This window comes from Ascaphus truei, chromosome 18 (genome assembly GCF_040206685.1).
Source record: "Ascaphus truei isolate aAscTru1 chromosome 18, aAscTru1.hap1, whole genome shotgun sequence".
Classification (NCBI taxonomy): domain Eukaryota; kingdom Metazoa; phylum Chordata; class Amphibia; order Anura; family Ascaphidae; genus Ascaphus; species Ascaphus truei.
In genome coordinates this window covers 30,067,321-30,090,244 of record NC_134500.1, presented here as the reverse complement: position 1 = coordinate 30,090,244, position 22,924 = coordinate 30,067,321, and the positions used below count along the sequence as shown (strand labels likewise).

Sequence of the window (22,924 nt, the reverse complement as noted above, 5' to 3'; positions counted from 1 at the left end):
AGGCCCCATTCAGTGGCAAAGGAAAGCGGTTAAACTAATCCTTGTCATTCCCCTCTTCGTACCTTCCCACCCGACCCTACAGTTTGGCTCATTCTGAAAGCAGGCACACCAGAGTTGGAGAAAAACTTAAAAGATTAGTAGGAAGATGGAGAACATTAAACATACACCACACCCACAAAACTAGAAAGGATGAACAGTGCATCAGCGACATAGTAACACTGAAAAAGAAGGAGACACAAGGAAAACAAAAGGAAGAAACAGCAGGTTAAGGATGGTTGGTATTTCCGCACATTGGTTAGACAGGTGCTGGCTGATCCTACTGCCCCTTCCTAAACCTCTTGAAGATGCACTGTCACAACTACCAATGCACTGAGCTTCTCTTTGTTGGATTCTGAGAGTCAATCTCTTATTACCACCATAGTGAACCAATGGTGGTGAAATGTTACACGTATAAGATTGACGTTTTGTTACTATATATTTTTTTTTTTTAGGTCAGAATTATAAGCAGTTTCCATGTTATACTAGATACGGTTGAATGAATCCAATGCAAGGCCAAAATCAGGCGGAGTTCCCTTCCCTGCGCCTGCTCATTTTGGTGTCTTCCAGCTTGGTCCGCTTGTAGGAACAGGGGTGATTAACCAGTGTTGTCGTTAAAGGCAAAGTACAGTGGGAAGAGGAGGAACCCGTGGCGGAAGATGGAATATGGAGTCCTCACTCAAACAAGACATTTTACCAAAAGGAACTTAAACTTTTGCTACTCGAACTTGGAGGAAGCTGATTTTTTTTAAGTTAGGTGGGACTGAACTTTTAAGACCAGTCAACCTGTCCCGTCTCTCCTAACTAGCATTATACAGGTAGACTTAGAAGCTCCCTCACCCCTGCCAGAGCACTTTCATACTGAACTATTGTTCTATTGGGAAAATCCACACACGGCTGTGCCATACGACTCCTACGGTCATCTTTGGCAAAAGTACCTGACATGAGTAAGACTTGGATTAGAGGAGAACAGAGAAGTTGATATTGGCAGATCAGGGACACTTATTGCTATTTTCTTCTAGCTGTTGTGACGCCTCAAACTCATAGAAAAGGGACGCTTGTGTGTATCCCAGGCAGCTGGGGATTAGTATACTGTATTAACTTCCATCATCTATCCTTTCACTGAAGGACTTCGTCACATTGCCCTCAAGTATCTCCCTCTTCGTAGTAGGAGTCTGCTCTCTTGTTCTGTTATTCCTTTCTCAGCATAAGTACTTCAATCCTACAGTTTATGGATATCCCTGATGTATCTGTACGTTTCTTCCTTCTCTGTTGTCTCCCAGCCTGTACATGGCGAGTTCCTTTAGGGTTTTCGGATAAGACATCTTCTAGATAGCTCCATTCACTGAACTCATTTCTCTGCCAACAGGTATTGTGGCTCTGCAATGGTCAGCATTTATTCTCACAGAGGTCCAGCCATCACTACCCAACTCCTCCTGATCAGCATTTAACATAGCATATATATATTTAGCTGTACCGAAATATGCCAGCACTTTTGCATATCCTAAAGCCCTTTGCAATCCTCCATTAACAATCTTTATTTGTATAGGAGGGAAAAATCGCATGGCAAGGGGAAAAGTAAATAGGTGCCCAAAGCAATGGTTGTGTTTTGTGTGTTTCGAAGTATAAGTTGGGAGAGGTCCAACAGCAGAGAAGACAGAGAACAGACTGAATCTGCCTTACAAGGGATTACTGAACGTACTTGGTATGTGTACACAAAGCATGCAGCTAGCAGGCTGCATTGTGAGTCCAATGGTTTCAGGCATCATCCAGATCCCCAGCCTTAACCCACGCAAGGAACAGTGGCAGGCGTCTGGCACACAGTACTGCAGGCTCCTCGCTGCTTAAACACAGCAAGCTGCTTAATATTCTGGCCACTTGCTCCTGCAGCGCACTCAGAGTTCAGCTTTCACCTTTCTGCAGAGCGCGAGATGAAGGGGGCGAGGGGGGAGAACAATCTGTCGCATAACAAGGGAGGGAAGGAGGGGGGCTTTCAATCAACTCAGCCCAGGGAGATCTGGGCTGTGCAAGGAAGAGGCAAAACGCACAGAGAAGCATTTCTTTACTTGGCCCAGGAGGGCAAGCACTAAAAGGCTTGCCATCTTCCAATGCCCAGCGATATGGGCCAGAATGCCCATTCCTGTGATACATTGCACCACAACAAGAACCTGCTTCACAGCACAAGACTATACACAGTTGTCTTCCTGCACAGATGTTATCAGCACACCAAAGAATGACTCTACACCATCCTTCAGCGCCAAGCTCCAGGACCTATTACACGAGTTGTAAACCTCAATGTAACTACCCTAATACATCTTTATACAATACCGCTGTGAAATAGCATTCCCAAAACGCGGTGGTAACTACGTTTCAATAAGCAGAAACGTGTGAAATGAGGCGTCCAAAAAAAAAAAAAAAAAAAAGCTTTGCACCTCATTTTTCAAACCGTTTGTAATACAACAGCAGCAAGGCAGAGACACGTGTTAACAATGTGTCCTTAAAACACGTTTAACAAAACTAGTAATGCTAATTATCACCCTCTGTGCTCATCGTTCTGTTCTGATATTGCTTGAAGGGTATATTGGAGAGAGCTACAAAGACACAAAACAGAACCGCAACCGACAAAAACAAGTTCAAGGTAACACAGGAAGAGCAGAACTAGGCGGGACACAACATGGCAGCTTGATCGCTGCATTGACTGCTGACTCACGACAAACATGAGACACGGGAAGCTGATGGGCGGTTGCGGCAACGTAGGATATCGGGGAAACTGTATTGTAGGATGGAAGGAGCGAGAGTCAGTTTAACAAAAAATTAAGACAAATACATACATCTGGGAGTAAACCGGGAGAGCATGGAACCTGCAAGTGGGAGAAAAAAAATAAAAATAAGACAATGGACACAAACACAGGGGGCTTGTGTGTCGTAGCTGCGAGATCCCACACTCCTGTGATTCCTAGGACAAGAAAGCAGCAGAAGGAAGCTTCAAAGGACTACGCATGGTGGAAGAACCGTAGGGTCAAAATGACGAGACAACAGGATGGTTTACCAAGGATCTTGGGTGGTGGATTGGTGAGGGAGGTGGGGCAACACACAGAGCTCAACTAGTTACTACAATCCCCACTACTGTACGGGAGGAGGGTGGACTCACTCTGCAGGACGCTTACGGTAGCCTGGGCTCGGATCCACGTTATGGAGGGGTTTTGCCTCAGGTCATTCCGCCGGGGGTCGTTGCTCGCCCGGCACTCGTAGGTCCCAGAGTCCTCCAGCGTCAGGCGGGTTATTCTCAGGACGCTCACCCCATTTGTGCCATAGGCGGTGTTTATGGTGACACGGCGCTTCTTGGCACCGTCCCACAGCTGTTTGAAAGACTCGGCTCGGTTGACTTCGGCGTACCACCACTGGATCTCCGGGGTGGGAATCCCGACCACGTCACAGTACAGCTCAAAGGCATCCCCCGTTAGTTTAGTCTCTGACATGGGCGACTTGACAAACCCAGCTATGGTTAGAGGGGGCAGCGGAGAGGCAGTGACAGGCCAGTGAGAGGGAGGAAAAAAGAAAAACAGGGTGTAGGAAGAAAAAGAAAAAGCTAATAAGAATGCAGATAACAGAAAGAGGATTCAATAGAAGACATTTTTGCCTAGAGCATGAGTATTTAGCAAAACTACAAAGAACAACGAAAGGCACATACACGCACAGTTCAAACCCTACACAAAAAACCCACTCTCTAACCCCAAAACCCCACTCTAACGCCCTTATACCCGGACTGTATTAAACCGCACAGGGATATCGGCCCTCAATCCTGAATACCGCTGCTTGTTTTTGGTGAAGTGACAAGATTTAGTACGGGGGGGGTCAACTCCAGTCCTGAATGGCCACCACCAGGCCAGGTATTGGGGATATCCCAGCTTCAGCACAGGTAGCTCAGTGAAAGACTGAGCCATCTGCGCTGGGGCTGGGATACCCTCAAAATCCTGGCCTGGTGGTGGCCATTCAGGACTGGCCCTTAAAAAGTTTCCTTTGGTTCATATTCTGTCGGGTGGCCAACTCCAGTTCTCAAGGGTCACCAACAAGCCAAGTTTTCAGGGTATCCCTGCATCAGCACAGGTAGTGCAGTCATTATGACAGCCACCTGTGCTAAAATAGGGATATCCTGAAAACCTGGTCTGTTGGAGACCCTTGAGGACTGGAGTTGGAGACCCTTGAGGATTGGAGTTGGAGACCCCTGAGGACTGGAGTTGGAGACCCCTGAGGACTGGAGTTGGAGACCCCTGAGGACTGGAGTTGGAGACCCCTGAGGACTGGAGTTGGAGACCCCTGAGGACTGGAGTTGGACACCCCTGAGGACTGGAGTTGGAGACCCCTGAGGACTGGAGTTGGAGACCCCTGAGGACTGGAGTTGGAGACCCCTGAGGACTGGAGTTGGAGACCCCTGAGGACTGGAGTTGGAGACCCCTGAGGACTGGAGTTGGAGACCCCCGAGGACTGGAGTTGGAGACCCCTGACTTAGTAGAACCTCTCAGAGGATGGATAAACGCTCAGGATTCTTACATCCATCCCCACACAGAAGTAATAACTATTTGCTTTTAGAAGCAGAACATGACTGTTTATGGGTGATAACGTGAAGGGCGGCACAAAATGTGCCATGTTGCGCGAACGACCTTCAGAATAAGCATGGGTAACCTTGAGAAGGTAACTTATCAGCAGATACTTTTGGAAGGGGGGCAATGAAAGCTCGCTTCATTTGGGTTCATTAAGGATGTGAAAATGAAAGATGTGCTCCATACCTTCTCTGTTGTACAGTATGAGCGCAGACTGAGGCACTGAGAAAAGGCCATTTATCACAGGCGAAAAAATACCCTATCCCTACAAACTAGCCATATATTGGGAGTGATCCCACTCAAGGTCACTATGACAATAAAAGGACATATAAATAATTCAGAGACCACAATTTAACATGACACGGACAATTACCTTATACTGATAAGACGCACACAAATAGGATAAATGGGGAAAAAACAGGTGATCGCCAGCACATAACAGATTGACGAACGTTGTGTCACTGAACCTTCCTCCTACTCTTCTGCTCTAATACAGTGGCACCTACACACATTGTTGTAGGCCCGGCGTTCTCAAGACCCCCTCCCCTCAACAGGTCAGGATATCCCCGTTTCACCACTGGTGACTCAGTTAAAGACTGAGCCACCTGCGCTGAAGCTGGGACCGAGTGAGCCACCTGCGCTGAAGCTGGGACCGAGTGAGCCACCTGCGCTGAAGCTGGGACCGAGTGAGCCACCTGCGCTGAAGCTGGGACCAAGTGAGCCACCTGCGCTGAAGCTGGGACCAAGTGAGCCACCTGCGCTGAAGCTGGGACCAATTGAGCCACCTGCGCTGAAGCTGGGACCGAGTGAGCCACCTGCACTAAAGCTGGGACCGAGTGAGCCACCTGCGCTGAAGCTGGGACCAATTGAGCCACCTGCGCTGAAGCTGGGACCGAGTGAGCCACCTGCACTAAAGCTGGGACCGAGTGAGCCACCTGCGCTGAAGCTGTGACCGAGTGAGCCACCTGCGCTGAAGCTGGGACCAATTGAGCCACCTGCGCTAAAGCTGGGACCGAGTGAGCCACCTGCGCTAAAGCAGGGATATCCTGCAAACCTGACCTGTTGGGGGGGGGGGGGGGAGAGTTGAGAACCTCTGTAGTAAGGAGTACTGGACTAGCAGTCACACTGAAACACAGCTGTCACAGTGTTCCTGCTATTCATGCACCACCTAATCAAAGCAGCCTTGTCCCTCCTTTCCTAGCACCAATACCCTCACCCCAACCCCTCCCCATACACATTTCTCTCACTGCACTAGCCCTCTGCATTGCAGCATCGCCTGCTACACCACTGCCTGCCACCTTCCGGATTTAATCGCCCGCGCTCGCACACTAACTGACTGACGCCCTGATTGCCGAGCTCTAATCTGCTAATGAGGGGGTGGGAGATGAGAGCGATCATACAGGACACTTATTAACAGCACGCAGACCCCCAACAGCCAAACAACAATTAACCTAACACTGCACAACTCCGCCACGCACTCGCTCTTATTTCATGGTGGTTTGCAAATCGGCTCAATGCAGAAGAATACAGAGTGTAAGCTCTCCGGGCCAGGGATTTCCTTTCCTGCACTTGCGGTATTATAAATCCCTGTATTGTCTCTTGTACAGTACCGAGTATACATGGGGCACTATATAAAGATATACATGAGAGACAAGAAGTAGAGGACTCTTCTCCGAACGGTCTACTCCATTTACATTGCCGTTACAAATTTGGGGCGTATTTAGAGGTGCATTCGCTGCCCGCCGTGAATCTGCGCTTCTTTTAAAATCTCCCTTTTCTGCCAGAGGAACCCACAATGCATTGCAGGAATCGTTACCCAATACAAGATATTAATGACTGTCCCGTACCCATCAAATCTCTACGCTGGGCGAGTGTGCAAATGCACAACAGCACCCCCACCCCACAGCACACAAGAAACCCATTTGGCAGGTGTGGGCAACTCCAGTCCTCAAGGGCCACAAACAGGTCAGGTTTTCAGGATATCCCTGCTTCAGCACAGGTGTCTGACTGACTAGTTCTCAAGGGCCACCATCAGGTCCTCAAGATATCCCTGCTTCAGCATAGGGGGCTCAATCTTTGACTGAGCCCCTTGTGCTGAAGCAGGGACATCCTGAAGACCTGGCCAGTTGGTGGCCCTTGAGGACTGAAGTTGCCCGCCCCTGCCATATTGGGGGAGGGGGGCTATAGTGTTTATAAACTGTAAAGAAATACACATCCATTGCTATTGGCAAAGCAAGTTAACCTATTAGCTGCCAGGAGTGTACCGATCACCAATACCTATTAACGACCCCACTGTCTGTCTGCCTGTTTCCTTGCTACACTAAAGCATTCGCACATTTCTGTGGGTTGCAGTTAAGATGATTAGCTTGTCAAAAACCTGAGTTGCCGTGGCAACTATATGGATCAGCACGGCCTGTTTTTTTTTAATTCACACACTTGAAATCACTTTACTACAAAAAGAGCGCAGATAATTCTAAGCATCAGTTTCCTTATAAAGACAAATCTCCCCTCCCCCCCAGAATCCTTCATAAGTTTAACTCGTACTGTATGTTCGTTTCCGACTCTTCACGAACGATTGTCTTCACCTCTGGCTTCTGCGGTTCCCAGACAGCCCCTGGGCTCCGGGCAGAGCTCCATTTTAACCTCCCCGGACACGTCACATGGCAAACGCTCCCAGAGCCAGGCGGTGGTGTCTCGAAAAGCAAACAGGCGTTGGAAATGGCAAGAGATGCCTTCAAGTGACTGAAATAAACGCTCGAAAGTGGCTCTAAGCGCAGCTTCGAAAGGGGCGGTAACAAAGTGAACAAATGGCGGTGACATTTCACGGGATAAACAGTTATGTAAAGTTATGAGGTCTTCAGTAGTGGAACAGATATACCGAATTAGCGGAAGCGCAGTTCAGCGGACCCAGGAGGAAAAAAAAACTAAAGGAACGCCTCCATTTTCCCCCCAGGACGCTAGTAAGATCGTATGACGACAGAGTAAAAAGCCATATGATTTTTGGGGGAAATCTTGGAATATTAGGATTACCAATGAGAATATAATCGGATGCGGGGAGCCTCCTGTAACCTCTCCTTCCTTGCGAAGGTTTTCGGCTAAGTCTTTAAAAAAAAGTTAGGACCGGACTGGCTGTCAGGTGTGCTCAACTTCAGTCCTCACCCCTCCCCCACCCAACAGGTCAGGTTTTAAGGACATCCCAGCTTCAGCACAGGTGGCTCAATCAGAGGCTCAGTCTAAGGGCTGGGACCTGCTGCCGCGTGAGCGTTCCCCACCAGCAGGGGAATCCTCCCATGCCGGTCCCAGTCCCCCCTCGCTGATGGCTCACTACGTGCTGTGACCGGTCAGCCGCCAGGGGATGCAAGAAAATTGTGATCCCGAGCGGTGACGCGTCACGTGGTGCGCTGATGAGCCAATCAGCGGCGGGAGCGGGAGCTGTCATCAGGCAGCTTCCTACTCAAGGTAGTGTGTGTGTTTTGTGGCAGAAGGGGGAGGGAGCTGCTTACCTTACAGCAGCCCGCAGCAGCTCCCTCCTGCAGCCCGAAAAGGGGGGGGGAGTAGCGGGTCCCTCCGCTCAAGCCACGCCCTCTCCCGCTCCCTACAGACCGCATATTGCGGTCTGTGTCTGTCAGCGCCCCTGTGTCTGCAGTGCGGGCGCGCTGACTGAGGGAGCGGGGCCTTAGCCTAAGACTGAGCCTCCTGCACTGAAGCATGGACTAATTGAGCCACCTGTGCTGAAGCTGCATATCTTGAAAACTTGACCTGTTGAGGAGGAGGGGGGGGGGTGGAGGGAAGAGGAGAGCTTGGGCACCCCCGGCTTAGGTGGCTTGATTCTCTTAGCAAGGCTCAGCGTCAAATCCTAGCTCCTTCTAAGCTTTCATAAAGTTAATAAAAGATTGCGGATTCCTGGCAAGCAGGTGGAGGACGGATAACGCGCTGCCTTTCACTTTCCAACCTCTGAAGTTAGCAGCGGCGGCACCTTGCCTGTCCTTGGGATGAGAGCTGGGGGGAGAGAGGGGGTGGGAGGGTAAGATCAGCGGCTTTTTGTAATATGCGCTTATGCACATTAATCCGAAAAGCCAAGGCAACATTTGCTTTTCTCCACCTGCTCCCTCCGGGTGCTGCGGTGATCTTTCGGTGGCTACAACTGTGCGCTGCTCCATGAGGATGCACGCTGCATACACAACGTCAACACAGCGCGAGTGACAGCCAAAGCAAGGAAAGGGTTGTTGTAGGTACATTGGGAGGCGCATACACTGGCTATATTCCCAAGCGGACACAAAGCCTTAGGCTGTGGGGAATCCAAACACCTACTCTGAACCTCTTCATTGCCAGCCGGGCCACATGCCTTGCTTTCCCGCTTTGATTACTGGAACCATCTCCCAATAATCTCACCCCCTGCAATGCACCCACACGGCAGTAAAAATGTTACCCTCCTAACTACCAAGTTTTTCACTGTTCTGCAGAGCTCTTCTCTGGGCTGTCTCCCTTCACACCTGCTTGTTTCTACTGCCGTCTTAGCTAAAGCCATTCACAAACTGCTAATTCCTGAGGCAGAGACACAAAGATATCAACAAGGATGCTGCCACGTTTACACAGTACAGTGTTTAACTTGTGTGGTAGAGAGGAGATGTGAAGTTCTGCACAAGCAGCCTCTGCACGACACCCCCCTGCTCACTATGCCTCACAAACAAGTTTAACTTTCATCTGTGAGCCGTTTCTGCTCCTTAAAAAACGGTCACAAAACCAACTGCTCCTTTACCAACTTGCACAAGGCTTCGCGCAGACAGCCCTCGGTAATCCAAGTTGAGGACGAGAGAAACTGCCGTGTACCAACTCGCTCCCTTCAGTTTGCAAACTCGGCCATGTGTGAGGCTCATCCTTAGGACGCCCACTAAGGCGGCGGTGGCGATATGCAAGACACCCCACGCAGAAATGATTTTAGATAAAGCTTAGAAAACTGGGATACAGCGTTGAAAGAAACAGACTATCAGGAATACTTGATTGGTCACACACGAGGCATTTCCCCATGGCACCTAAGGGGGACTTGTCCGCAGGTAGCTTGGACGTACATAAGAACGAGGTCCGGCGACTTCAGGGCGGGAAGCTGCAGGCCCTTTCCTGTCACCAACACAGACTTATTTCCACCTTCTGCTGCGGTCGGGAAAGCCGTAACTCAGGGCCACTCCTCCCCAGAACTGGGATCTTAAATCACTGCTATCGCTGTGACCTTGGAAGGAGACCTTGAAGGTGATGTATGCATGTCCAGCACCCCAAGAAGGGATCATAAAATGCTGATGCAAACATTGGCAACAAGCACTACAGAGAATGAATAAATAACAGCGTTAATGAGGATGGGCCGCTTAATGTAAGAGCATAAAAATGGACAGTTAACCGCTTCACACGACGTCAGCCCTTTCAGCAGCGAAGGAGTTAAGGATCTATCGCCTGGGTAACCAACGAGAGCGTTGCTGTTCAACAGGAACTTATGGACCGTATGATGGCCATCGGGATATAGACCCACAAATTAGCCCCTAGTCCACAGGTTCTCAACTACAATCCTCAGGAACCCCAAACAGGTCAAGTTTTCAGGATATCCCTGCTTAAGCACAGGTGTCTCAATCAGTTTCTGTTTCAGCACAGGTGGCTCAATCGAAGACTGTGCTGAAGCGGGGATATCCTTAATATCTGACCTGTTGGGGGGGTCTTGAGGACTGGAGTTGAGAACCCCTGCCCTAGTCCATAGGATGAAAAGGAATATATTATACAGCAGTGAAAAGTCCTAACGTCGTGTGACAAATTACAACGGCCCACTGCTGTATGACAGGCAAATGCAGGTGTACAAGTTGGACAGTAGCAGTACAATCTGGTATTCACTGCTGCTTCATAGGACGGGCACCAGTTAGGGTTTGCAGCGGTGCATCGATGCACCATATTCTCAAAGCCAGATGGAAAAGCCGTCCAGAGACCAAGGAACAGGAGACCCTGCCCCACAGAACTACCAATCTGAACCCCAACGTTGAGCATCTCGCCCCCATCCCTCATTAACCAGAAATGCAGATACATGCAAGTCGTGTCAACCAAAGAAGGAGCCAAGAACAGATGGGGAATGGCAGAGAAATATGCATTTGTTCTGCGTCTATAAAAAGGATCTCTGGCTGCCAACGCTTCATTCAATTAAACAGAGGGGGGGGGGGGGGGGCCATCTCGCTTCTCCGATTTCTCCTCACGGACGTACAGTTTGGAAAGGAACATTATTGCCTTGTAAAAGATGCACTAATCTACGGCTTTTAACTGGAAGGGGCCCTTCAGGACTTGCCGACCGACGCTGCATACTGGATGTGGGGTTCTGTGCAGCCATTACCACAGCCGCTGGTGTGAACTGGCCGGAGTTGTGGTGCTTGGCTAGATTATGGCATGCAAGGAAAGCAGGGTCGGCAGTTTATAGGGGGTCCATGTTAAAATTAACAAGATTTTACAAATACCCCAGAGTCAGCCCAGGTGGCTCAATCAATGGCTCAGCCACCTGTGCTGAAGCAGGGATATTCAGAAACCCTGACCTGTTGGTGGCCAGTGAGGACTGGAGTTGCCAATCCCTGATCTGGATCATATATAATTGATATCAATCATGTTTCATTATGAAATACTGCCCTTAACTGCAATGAAAGCAGCACTAAAACCAAACATTTAAAAGGTTTCTGACGCGGTTATTCCTGAATGGAGAACCGCGTCCTTCGTTAACGTCGCACTGCGCCAACTCTGCTGAAAACACGGCATTCCTCGGGAAGGTTTGATATCGATCTCTCGGCTGAGGGTGGGTTTAATAAATAATTCCCAGCTCAGATCAGGTTTGTAAACACATTAATATTTTATAGTCGTTGCTGCCAACGACTCCGTGATACCTTATCACCAAGCTGCAGAGAGATAAAGAGATCTCTCTCTATACACATTTCTGTATAATGTAGATTGTATCGCTCTCTGCAGCTACATCAATAATCTACATACAGGCCCCTCCCCATCCCGCTCTGCCCATCTACAGGCCCCTCCCCATCCCGCTCTGCCCATCTACATTATCCAGGCCCCTCCCCCTCCATTATCCAGGCCCCTCCCCCTCCATTATCCAGGCCCCTCCCCCTCCATTATCCAGGCCCCTCCCCCTCCATTATCCAGGCCCCTCCCCCTCCATTATCCAGGCCCCTCCCCCTCCATACCTACATTATCCAGGCCCCTCCAGTATCCAGGCCCCTCCCCCTCCACACCTACATTATCCAGGCCCCTCCCCCTCCATACCTACATTATCCAGGCCCCTCCCCCTCCATTATCCAGGCCCCTCCCCCTCCATACCTACATTATCCAGGCCCCTCCCCCTCCATTATCCAGGCCCCCCCCCTCCATACCTACATTATCCAGGTTCCTCCCCCTCCATATCTACATTGTCCAGGCACCTCCCCCTCCATATCTACATTATCCAGGCCCCTCCCCCTCCATATCTACATTATCCAGGCCCCTCCCCCTCCATATCTACATTATCCAGGCCCCTCCCCCTCCATATCTACATTATACAGGCCCCTCCCACTCCATACCTACATTATCCAGGCCCCTCCCCCTCCATATCTACATTATACAGGCCCCTCCCACTCCATACCTACATTATACAGGTCCACCCCCCCCCCGTTCTACCCATCTACATTATACAGGTCCCTCCCCCGCGCTGCCCATCTACATTATACAGGACCCTCCCCCGCGCTGCCCATCTACATTATACAGGACCCTCCCCCTCCCGCTCAACCCATCTAATAATGCAGGCCCCTCCCCCGCTCTGCCCATCTACATTATACAGGTCCATCCCTCTCCCGCTCTACCCATCTAATTATACAGGTCCACCCCCCTCCCGCTCTACCCATCTAATTATACAGGCCCCTCCCCCGCTCTGCCCATCTACATTATACAGGTCCATCCCCCTCCCGCTCTACCCATCTAATTATACAGGCCCCTCCCCCGCTCTGCCCATCTACATTATACAGGTCCATCCCCCTCCCGCTCTATCCATCTAATTATACAGGTCCATCCCCCCGCTCTACCCATCTAATTATACAGGTCCATCCCCCTCCCCAGCTCTACCCATCTACATTATACAGGTCCCTCCCCCGCGCTGCCCATCTACATTATACAGGACTACCCCCCCCCCCCCGCTCTACCCAGCTACATTATACGGGTCCCCTCCCCCGCGCTGCCCATCTACATTATACAGGTCCCTCCCCCGCGCTGCCCATCTACATTATACAGGTCCATCCCTCTCCCCGCTCTACCCATCTAATAATGCAGGCCCCTCCCCCGCTCTGCCCATCTACATTATACAGGTCCATCCCCCTCCCGCTCTACCCATCTAATTATACAGGTCCATCCCCCTCCCGCTCTAACCCATCTAATTATACAGGCCCCTCCCCCGCTCTGCCCATCTACATTATACAGGCCCCTCCCCCGCGCTGCCCATCTACATTATACATGTCCATCCCTCTCCCGCTCTACCCATCTAATAATGCAGGCCCCTCCCCCGCTCTGCCCATCTACATTATACAGGTCCATCCCCCTCCACCGCTCTACCCATCTAATTATACAGGCCCCTCCCCCGCTCTGCCCATCTACATTATACAGGTCCCTCCCCCTCCCGCTCTACCCATCTAATTATACAGGCCGACCCCCCCCCCGCTCTACCCATCTAATTATACAGGTCCATCCCCCTCCCCAGCTCTACCCATCTACATTATACAGGTCCACTCCCCCCCCCCCCGCTCTACCCATCTACATTATACAGGTCCCTCTCGCTCTGCACATAGGACCCTGACGAAGCTGGGAAAGTGAAACACATTGAATTAACTGGCTGCAGTAGTCTTTCCGACACGCACTTCTGTTCCTCTCCTCACTATGTAACAGTAAGTACTGACCCCCCGGAAGAGACGGGGAGGGCTGTAACGAGGGACGCCAGAACGGACAGCGGAGAGATCGATCAGACACGGCACACCACACACTGTGCTTTTTACTGTCATTTTGTATGGATTTATTGTAAGTGTACAATGATTGTGATATATGTTTTGTACAGAAATATTTGCGGACAGTCTGCACTGATAAGATACCTGGGAGAAATATTCTGCGGAGATGTATTATTTCAGCTGATCTCCATTCCTCCATGTTTTGCCACTGTTTTGGATATGTATTCTGAGATATAGATATATAGATAGATATAAAACAAACACTGATAGCTCTACCTACACACACTGCCTGCAAATATATATATTACAAACACTGATAGACACACACACACACAGCCTGTATGTATGTACAGGCAGTCCTCGGTTATCCAACACAATGCGTTAGTCAAAATGGCGTTGGATAGCGAAACACATTTTCCCATAGGAACACTGTTTAAATGAAAGGTTCCGTTCCTGAAGGCATTTTTAACACTAAAATACACCAAATATTTTACGCAAGTAATAAGATATGCAGCACACACAAATTATATAGTGTATATACTGTATTATATATATATATAATATAACATAATAAATAATATATTATATAATATAATATAATATATTATATATGCTCTTACGACGCTTTGCAACGTTGTCTATGTGTGTATATACACATACACAACGTTGAAAAGTGTCGTAAGAGCGTTGGATAAGCCGTTTTGGCATTGTAAAAATGAATATAGGTATGCATTGCATAGCATTGGATAGGCCATTCGTTGTAAAACGAAGCGTTGTAAAACGAGGACTGCCTGTATGTATGTATGTATATATGTATATATGTATATACAGTGTTCGACAAACCTATACATTTGCTCGCCCCGGGCGAGTGGATTTAACCCCCGGGCGAGTAAATATTGGCCCAAGCAGCACACGTTTGGTACTAGGTGGCGAGTAGATTTTTTTGTGTGGCGAGTAGATTTTTTGGTGATTTGTCAACCACTGTGTATATATATATCTCAAACACGCCTCTTACATCTCTTATACACAGGCATCTGTACACCACCTGTCACATCTCTTATACACAGGCATCTGTACACCACCTGTCACATCTCTTATACACAGGCGTATGTACACCGCCTGTCGCATCTCTGTCTGCAACCCTGCCATTCCCCATTATCTGCTTCCACTGCAGCCAGGGATTCTGGGTAATGACATGCAAATGAGCAGTGTCACCTTTTGCTTCTTATTGTAACAAGGACCCCTATAAGCGTACGCCTGCTGCATTAGGCCTGTAATACAGTGGGCGCTCTTGCTGCGCCGTGCGCGCGCGGCAGTTATAGTTGGCTATGGTTAGCCAGCCATTGTATGCTAGGGCCACACGCGGCAGTGAGCCGGGCAATAGCGGGGAAGACTCTGAAAAGTAAGTATTCGCGCCGAGAGAGAGAGAGAGAGAGAGAGAGAGAGAGAGAGAGAGAGAGAGAGAGAGAGAGAGAGAGAGAGAGAGAGAGAGTGTGTGTGTGTGTGCAATGTTAATAAATATTTTATTCTTTCACCGCCTTTTTTTTAATTTTAAAAATATATAATAAAACACACACACACACACACACACACACACAGTCCCGGCAGCACAGTCCACCATACACACAAAAAGAGTGCATCACGTGCACGCGCGTTCGCACAGGTCCACAAGCCCGCACCTACTATAGAACGCACCTAACACAACGTATCAGCACAGAAGTGCAGAGCCAGTAACCTACTACTATAGGGATCCATGTTACAGTGGCCATGAAGTAAAAGGTGACACTGCGCTCAATTACATGTCATTACCCAGAATCCCTGGCGGCAGTGGAAGCACTGTATGCTATGAGATAATGGGGAAGGGCAGTGGGCCTGTCTGAGACCTGGGAATGTGCTCACAATATGGGATTATTATTTGCTGTACAGGGTTTTTGTCACTTTTTTACCCACCATAACATACACACACGTATGTACGTATATACATACACATATATATACACACACCCCTCTTTTCCCAGGTATATACGCCCCTCTCTCTGCCCGCAGGTCTATGCCCCCGCCCCCCCCCCATGTCCCAAAGGCATAACCTCCTCCTCCTCTCTCCCCAGGTATATAACCCCCCCCCCCCTCTCTCTCCCCAGGTATATAACCCCCCCCCCCTCTCTCTCCCCAGGTATATAACCCCCCCCCCTCTCTCTCCCCCCCCCCTCTCTCTCTCCCCCCCCCCTCTCACTCTCCCCCCCCCCTCTCTCTCTCCCCCCCCCCCTCTCTCCCCCCCCCCTCTCTCTCCACGGATGTAAGCCCCCCCCCCCTCTCTCTCTCCACAGGGATGTAAGCCCCCCTCTCTCTCTCCACAGGGATGTAAGCCCCCCCCCTCTCTCTCCCCCCAGTTATATATATATCCCCTCTCTCCCCAGGCATATACCCCCCTCTCCCCAGGCATATACCCCCCTCTCCCCGGGTATATACCCCCCTCTCTCCCCGGATATATACTCCCCTCTCTCCCCTGATATATACCCCCCTCTCTCCCCTGATATATACCCCCCTCTCCCCTGATATATACCCCCCTCTCTCGATATATACCCCCCTCTCTCCCCGGATATATACCCCCTCTCTCCCCAGGTATATACCCCCTTCTCCCCGGGTATATACCCCCCCTCTCCCCGGATATATACTCCCCTCTCTCCCCTGATATATACCCCCCTCTCTCCTCGGATATATACCCCCCTCTCTCCTCGGATATATACCCCCCCTCTCTCCCCGGATAAATACCCCCCCTCTCTCCCCGGGTATATACCCCCCCTCTCTCCCCGGGTATATACCCCCCTCTCTCCCCGGGTATATACCCTCCGTACCATTCTGGGCGGCGGCAGCGGGTCCCGAGAGGCCGCAGGACAGGAGCAGCAGCCCCAGGAGGGCGGCGGGCAGAGAGGGGGAGCCGGCCATGTGTGCACGGATAGGGGAGTGAGCTGCACACCCGGCGGGGTTCTGTGTCGGGGTCCCGGGTTCGGTATCCGCCGTTCCCCCCGAGTCCTCCTGCTCCCCGCAGCGCAGCGACTGAATCTCGCGAGAACCACCTACCCTGTGAGCTTTGGACAGACTGCCGCCACACTTCCACAGGAAGTGGGCAACGCGGGGACGTCGGCGCGCCATGTTGGATGGGGCAGCTCCTATTAATATGTAAAACATAGTCGCCTCTGTATATACATATATACACTCCATATATAGGTACTATATATGATGACATATACTGGACTAACCCAGGAGTGACAGAAAGTGACAAACAGATGGAATGTCAGACAGATACAGTGACAAAACAGATAGAGTGAAAGATAGGAGTGACAGACAATTGGAGTGACAGACTGATGGACTGACTGATACATACACACACACTAACATACACATTAACATACACACACATACATTACAACCACCATATATACATACTGGCACATATACACATATTAACACACATACACAAACTGACACAAAAACACACTGATACACACGTATGTGATGGTGAAGGGGTAACCAGGCCATCAATAAAGGTATTATGCCCGGCTGGTTACCTTTGAACCATATTTGTGGGTTTAGAGTGTCAGCTCTTGGACCCATGGGTTGTACATAAAATGTATGTGATTGTGCAACGATAAGGAATTTATGTGTATTTTACCTTTCCAGGAGTGCTAACCAGTGGAGATTCACAGGCTATGAGTTTCAAGGGGGGTTTTGGGGACATATAGGCACAGACCTCGGTCAAAATCCTCCCTTGAAAACAGTTTCACCAAGTTCCCTGCTTCAGCACAGACCAGAAAGGTAAAAGGGCACAGGGATGTGAGGTGTCCCTGACACAGTCAAGAGGTCCCTAGGTTAAGGGAGATACTCATTTAATGCCCAGTTCACCCAGAAGCGGTATAGGGCATGACTCACCACTAAGTTCCCTGCTTCGGTACAACCCAGAAAGGTAAAAGGGGCATAGCGATGTGAGGTGTCCCTGAAACAGTCAATGGGTCCCTAGTATAAGGAGGGATGCTTAGTTAATGCCCAGATCACCCTGAACCCAGCTATATATAAGACTTTTGTTAAGGTTTTGTTAGAGTCTAAAAGTCAGGTTTTGCAACGTGTGAGGCATATGGTTAGTGGGACAAAAAAGTACAAGTTCTCATTCTATCCCTCATCACCAAAAAGACTAAGACATTTTAGCAGCATAAAAGTGTAAGGTTTATACTTTATTAAAGTAAGGCTCAGAGGGTGTTATACTGAATGTATAAAAATCCATGCATAGTAGACCTAATGTCTACCCCGCCTTCTAGCTTCAAAGGCAATCCAGGATATGGAGGTGTCAAGACCATTTGGTAGCAAGGAGGGGCAGGGGCAACAGCCATATGGGTTCTGGCATGCAGATAGCCATGCCCCTTTCTCTGACATCATCAGCCAGATGAGCCCTGCTCTGATTAGCTGCAGAAAAATTTCTCAGGCTTTTTGATTGGGCTGTAGGTTTTCTGTGAATAAACCTGAGAGGTTTTAAAAACCCTTACGCAGCTCATATTTTCAGTTTCTAAGGGTCTTCTAAGGTTTCTAAGTTAGTTTTAAGTTGTCCAGATTTCTAAGGCTCTTTAAAGTTTTCTAAGACTCTAAGCAGTAAGTGAACTTCAGCCCTTTGAGAGGGAACTAGGACGTTTGGAACGGCACTGTGATTTCCGTTCTCAGACTTTTTAGGGTAAGCTTTGGCGAGAAGCCCCTACATCTAGGAAAGTATAGTTTGTTTTCAACCCCCCAATGCCCACGTAAGTGTGCCTTTTTGCTGTAAATTGTGTAACATTGTGTGTTTGCCTTTGCCTATGAAAAAATGTACAATTTATTTAATTAACTTGTCTTGCTCAGTGAAATGATCCTGGTATAAAGGTGTAATTGCCTGGTCTCCCGTGACAACGTATTATTATTATTATCTTATTATATAAAATCGAAAGGTTAGTGCTATCTGCGGTGAATCTGATTGGTCCTCAGCCTCTGGCCAATCAGATTGTGGGTCTGACGTCACCCAACTGCCACTGTCTTCCCCCTCGGCCACACACACAAACACACACACACACACACACACACACTACTCCTCCCCCCATCACACTCACCTCCCTCCCCGGCCCTCCAACTCACCTCCCTCCCTGGCGCTCCCACTCACCTCCCCTCCCCGGTGCTCCCACTCACCTCCCTCCCTGGTGCTCCCACTCACCTCCCCTCCCCGGCGCTCCCACTCACCTCCCTCCCCGGCGCTCCCACTCACATCCCTCCCCGGCGCTCCCACTCACCTCACCTCCCCGGCACTCCCACTCACCTCCCCTCCCCGGCACTCCCACTCACCTCCCTCCCTGATGCTCCAACTCACCTCCCCTCCCCGGCGCTCCCACTCACCTCCCTCCCCAGGCGCTCCCACTCACCTCCCTGGCACTCCCACTCACCTCCCCGGCGCTCCCACTCACCTCCCCTCCCCAGCGCTCCAACTCACCTCCCTCCCCGGCGGGGGAACAGGCAGTGGGCAGGCAGGCTGCCTCGCGGCGCCGAGTGCCCAAGATGGCGGCGGCCGGAAAGACCCCCTTCCTCCCTCGCAGCGCCAAGTGCCTAAGATGGCGGCGCCCGGAAGTAGAGGTAGAGGGGAGGGGGTGTGTGTCACTGCCGGGGAGTTGCGCTGTCCCCGGGGAGTTGCGCTGATGTGTCCCCCTTCTGCCCGATCATGGTAGCTGCCTCCCTGCCACTGGGCGCCGCCACTGCTCCCTGCACCTCACAGACCTCAGGGGCGCCACAGCCGCACCACCCTCTCCCGTCTCCTTACCGCCTGAAACACACCTCGGCGCGCACTTCACCCTCGCCGCGCCCTTAACATGCCGGCGGGGGAGCAGAACAGTGGCGGCCACAGCGGGGCTGACTGTCGTCACTCCCCCCCCTCCCCGTACCTTCCTGCCGCCTCCCCAAACGTTCCTCTCCGCGTGAGGTGGGGGAGATGCCGAGATGCCCAACCGCTATCTTCATGCCGCCTGAGGTGTGGGGGATGCCGGGACGCTAACTATTTGCATGCCGCTGCCACGTGAGGTATAGGGGGTGCGGGGGGGATGCCGGCCTGCCCTCTAGCTTCATGCCGCCGCCTCCGGTATGGGGGGGAAGGGGAAATGTCACCCCGTCACTCACTACTCACCCAGTCACCCACCCACCCAGTCACTAACGCACTCACCCACCCAGTCACTAACTCACTCAACCACCCACCCAGTCACTAACTCACTCAATCACCCACCCAGTCACTAACTCACTCAACCACCCACCCAGTCACTAACTCACTCAATCACCCACCCAGTCACTAACTCACCCACCCACTAACTCACCCAGTCACTCACTACTCACCCAGTCACTCACCCACCCAGTCACTCACTACTCACCCACCCACCCAGTCACTAACTCACCCACCCACCCAGTCACTAACTCACCCACCCAGTCACTAACTCACCCACCCAGTCACTAACTCACCCACCCAACCAGTCACTAACTCACCCATTCACTAACTCACTAACTCACAACCCACCCAGTCACTAACTCACCCACCCACCCAGTCACTAACCCACCCACACAGTCACTATCTTACCCACCCAGTCACCAACTCACCCACCCACCCAGTCACTAACTCACCCACCCAGTCACTCACCCGCCCACCCAGTCACTAACTCGCCCACCCAGTCACTAACTCGCCCACCCAGTCACTAACTCACCCACCCAGTCACTAACTCACCCACCCACCCAGTCACTAACTCACCCACCCAGTCATTAACTCACCCACCCACCCAGTCACTAACTCACCCACCCACCCAGTCACTAACTCACCCACCCAGTCACTAACTCACTCACTCACCCAGTCACTAACTCACTCACTCACCCAGTCACTAACTCACTCACCAACCCACCCACCCAGTCACTAACTCACTCACCCACCCAGTCACTAACTCAACCACCCAGTCACTAAATCACCCACCCAGTCACTAACTCACCCACCCAGTCACTAACTCACTCACCCACCCAGTCACTAACTCACTCACCCACCCAGTCACTAACTCAAGTCACTAACTCACCCACCCACCCACCCACCCAGTCACTAACTCACCCACCCAGTCACTCACTCACCCACCCAGTCACTAACTCACTCACCCACCCACCCAGTCATTAACTCACCCAGTCACTAACTCACTCACCCACACAGTCACTAACTCACTCACCCACCCACTCACTAACTCACCCACCCACTAACTCACTCACCCACCCAGTCACTAACTCACCCACCCACCCAGTCACTCACCCACCCAGTCACTAACTCACCCACCCACCCACCCAGTCACTAACTCACCCACCGATTCACTAACTCACCCACCCACTAACTAACTCACCCACCCAGTCACTAACTCACTCAGCCAGTCACTCACTCACCCAGTCACTAACTCATCCAGCCACCCAGTCACTAATTCACCCACCCAGTCACTAACTCACCCACCCAGTCACTAACTCACCCACCCAGTCACTAACTCACCCATCCAGTCACTAACTCACCCACCCACCCACCCAGTCACTAACTCACCGACCCACCCAGTCACTAACTCACTCACCCACCCAGTCACTAACTCACCCACCCAGTCACTAACTCACCCACCCACCCAGTCACTAACTCACCCACCCACCCAGTCACTAACTCACCCACCCACCCAGTCACTAACTCACTCACCCAGTCACTAACTCACTCACCCAGTCACTAACTCACTCACCCACCCACCCAGTCACTAACTCACCCACCCACCCAGTCACTAACTCACCCACCCACCCAGTTACTAACTCACCCACCCACTCACTAACTCACTCACCCACCCAGTCACTAACTCACTCACCCACCCAGTCACTAACTCACCCACCCACCCAGTCACTAACTCACCCACCCACCCACCCAGTCACTAACTCACCCACCCACCCAGTCACTAACTCACCCACCCAAACAGTCACTAACTCACTCACCCACACAGTCACTAACTCACTCACCCAGTCACTAACTCACTCACCCAGTCACTAACTCACTCACCCACCCACCCAGTCACTAACTCACCCACCCACCCAGTCACTAACTCACCCACCCACCCAGTTACTAACTCACTCACCCACCCACCCAGTCACTAACTCACTCACCCACCCACCCACTCACTAACTCACCCACCCACTCACTAACTAACTCACCCATCCACCCAGTCACTAACTCACTCACCCACCCAGTCACTAACTCACTCACCCAGTCACTAACTCACTCACTCACCCAGTCACTCACTCACTCACCCAGTCACTAACTTACTCACTCACCCAGTCACTAACTCACTCAAAGTCACTAACTCACTCACCCACCCAGTCACTAACTCACCCACCCACCCACCCAGTCACTAACTCACCCACCCACCCATTCACTAACTCACCCAGTCACTACCTCACTTACTTACCCACCCACCCAGTCACTAACTCACCCACCCAGTCACTAACTCATCCACCCACCCAGTCAATAACTCACCCACCCAGTCACTAACTCACCCACCCACCCAGTCACTAACTCACCCACCCACCCAGTCACTAACTCACCCACCCAGTCACTAACTCACCCACCCAGTCACTAACTCACTCACCCACCCACCCAGTCACTAACTCACTCACCCACCCAGTCACTAACTCACCCACCAACCCAGTCACTAACTCACCCACCCACCCAGTCACTAACTCACCCACCCACCCAGTCACTAACTCACCCACCCATTCACGAACTCACCCACCCACCCATTCACTAAATCACTCACCCACCCAGTCACTAACTCACCCACCCACCCAGTCACTCACCCAACCCGTCACTCACCCACCCAGTCACTCACCCACCCAGTCACTAACTCACTCACCCACCCAGTCACTAACTCACTCACCCACCCAGTCACTAACTCACCCAGTCACTAACTCACTCATCCACCCACCCAGTCACAAACTCACCCACCCACCCAGTCACTAACTCACTCACCAACCCAGTCACTAACTCACCCAGTCACTAACTCACTCATCCACCCACCCAGTCACTAACTCACCCACCCACCCAGTCAATAACTCACCCACCCACCCAGTCAATAACTCACCCACCCACCCAGTCAATAACTCACCCACCCACCCAGTCAATAACTCACCCACCCACCCAGTCACTAACTCACTCACCCACCCAGTCACTAACTCACTCACCCACCCAGTCACTAACTCACT

General features: G+C 51.1%; 1 protein-coding gene across 1 annotated transcript in view; it reads right to left on the bottom strand.

The window, feature by feature from the left end:
- NPTN (neuroplastin) overlaps positions 1 to 16,754 on the bottom strand; it is a 32,447-nt gene extending 15,693 nt beyond the window's left edge. Inside the window, exons 1-2 of the mRNA XM_075576016.1 lie at positions 16,480 to 16,754; positions 3,188 to 3,535 (exon numbers count right to left, since the gene is read on the bottom strand). Coding sequence (XP_075432131.1) covers positions 3,188 to 3,535; positions 16,480 to 16,570 — 439 coding nt within the window. The 5' untranslated portion in view covers positions 16,571 to 16,754. The remainder of the gene's footprint in view (positions 1 to 3,187; positions 3,536 to 16,479) is intronic.
- Positions 16,755 to 22,924: the final 6,170 nt, after the last annotated feature.